The sequence below is a fragment of the Armigeres subalbatus genome, chromosome 1, assembly GCF_024139115.2.
Source record: "Armigeres subalbatus isolate Guangzhou_Male chromosome 1, GZ_Asu_2, whole genome shotgun sequence".
In the NCBI taxonomy this organism is placed as follows: domain Eukaryota; kingdom Metazoa; phylum Arthropoda; class Insecta; order Diptera; family Culicidae; genus Armigeres; species Armigeres subalbatus.
The window spans coordinates 80030930-80032888 of record NC_085139.1 but is presented as its reverse complement, the minus strand read 5'-3'; the positions used below and the strand labels follow the sequence as shown (position 1 = coordinate 80032888).

Sequence of the window (1959 nt, the reverse complement as noted above, 5' to 3'; positions counted from 1 at the left end):
CAAGATAACTTCTCTTGAAGTAATTTTGAACAATCTAATTCCGGTGGGTTGTAGACAAATCCCATAAGAAGTTTGGTACAATCATTAAGAACTTCTATGAAAATGTATTCTGTATTAGTTCGACCAACTTCATTAGCAGACATTTCAATAATTTTATATTTCAAATGTTTTTTAAGATATACTAAGACACCTCCCCCCAATCTACCAGAACGATCATTTCTTACAATTACGTAGCCTTCGATTTTAAGAACATCATTGGACACATTCTCATTCAACCACGATTCGCTTAAGCACATAACATCTACATTCGAAATTCTAGCAATCTCTCGTACTTCAACCATTTTACTCATTTGCCTTGCACAGATACTCTGTGCGTTCATGCAGCAAATCGACAATTTATTAGGTATGAATGCTGATTTCATCACGATTCCTTGAGTACTCCAATTTGTAGAGGTATACCGGTAACGCATATTAGCCATTCTCGCAAAGATTGACCCTGCCCAAGAAAACATGTTTACATTTCGCTTCTAGTAACAATATTTTTTCTTCTAGCATATTTTGCACAACACAAATACTACAAATTTATACATACACCATTTGAAGCTACTCATAACACAAAACAAAGACAATATTTAAACATTTCTAAAAGCAAAAGAAATATTTACCGACAAACTAATAAAACATACTAACAAAAAAAAGTGCTACTAACTTGTTGTCAAACAACACAAACTTTTAGGACGGGATACAAAGGAATCAAAAAGGATAGGCATGAAAGGATAGAGATCTTTAAATAGGATAGGTTTAACTGTCAGCATTCCCAACTCGTCGCAAGTCCTCCTCTGTTTTTATGATCACGTCCCTTTCACCTTCTTTGACTTTGACAATAATCTGCCCATCACGTGAAGACACTCTTACTAACTTCCCGGCTTTCCGCATTTCGATTGCCATAGATTTGATTTTCCTCGTGGTTGGTGTCAGATTCTCATTAACATAAACCCGCTTACTGGTTTGAAATCCAATTTGATTCAGATTCAGAGAGTGATTCCGCAGATAGCTTAAGAAAAAATCATTTCGTTGGTTGGTTATAGCAAATTGCAACAAGATGAAATAGCTGTTTCCAACTTTTGGCGGTGATCTGGTTAACCGGCGTATATCCACCAATGGAACAGAGTTTTCAGCATAGCCCATAATTTTGCACCAGCATCGGAAGTAGTGTAGAAGATCTTCGTTCTCAGTATACGGGACGCCACTGATGATTAAATCATTCGATAAATTCGACCTTGCGATTGCCTCAGAGTTATCGTTGACATCCTTCTGCATACAACCTAACTTCGAGTCAACTTCAGCCAGATCTGCTTTTATTTCAGTTAGTGCTCTGGATATCTCTTCGCGCAAATCGCTTCGAAGTTTGTTTACTTCATCCTGCATTGCTTTACCTTGGTTGGTGATTAAACGAGCCAGTTCATTGTTGGAGATCTCACTAGAAGGAGAATTGCTGTGAACGCTCTCCTTACGCCTAGCGTTTGACATCTCGTTCGCTTTGCTGCGTAACCACAGTTGACTCATGTACTGTTGCAATGCTTTGGCGTTCTCACAACAAATACATACAATGATGTTAACAGTAGAAGTCCCAATGTATAGCAGAACTACAGGCACCACAACAGCAGCAGCAACAACAAAGCAATGGCGGCAAACGATGATCTTGAGTCGAGAAATTGCTTGACTCCTCGGCAATAGAAGCTCATTGACCAGCAACAAAAAGGTTCCACGCAATATATATGATGCAACTCATCGGTAGACAACAAATGACGGTTTTTACTAATTGCAAAATTGCGTTATTTTCGCTTCAAATGCGCACTGGTACTATATCACCTCATTCTACCACTGTTGATGACAGTTGAATTTAGTATACCTACTTTTAAAGTTTCTAGCCAATATGCAATTTCTAGTTATCCCGAA

The 1959-nt window shown here is 38.1% G+C and overlaps 1 protein-coding gene across 1 annotated transcript; it reads right to left on the bottom strand.

Moving 5' to 3' along the window:
• Positions 1-801: 801 nt before the first annotated feature.
• Positions 802-1530, bottom strand: LOC134206291 (uncharacterized). Its single transcript, XM_062681995.1, has one exon. It carries the CDS (start codon positions 1528-1530, stop codon positions 802-804), a length of 729 nt encoding a protein of 242 aa, XP_062537979.1.
• Positions 1531-1959: the final 429 nt, after the last annotated feature.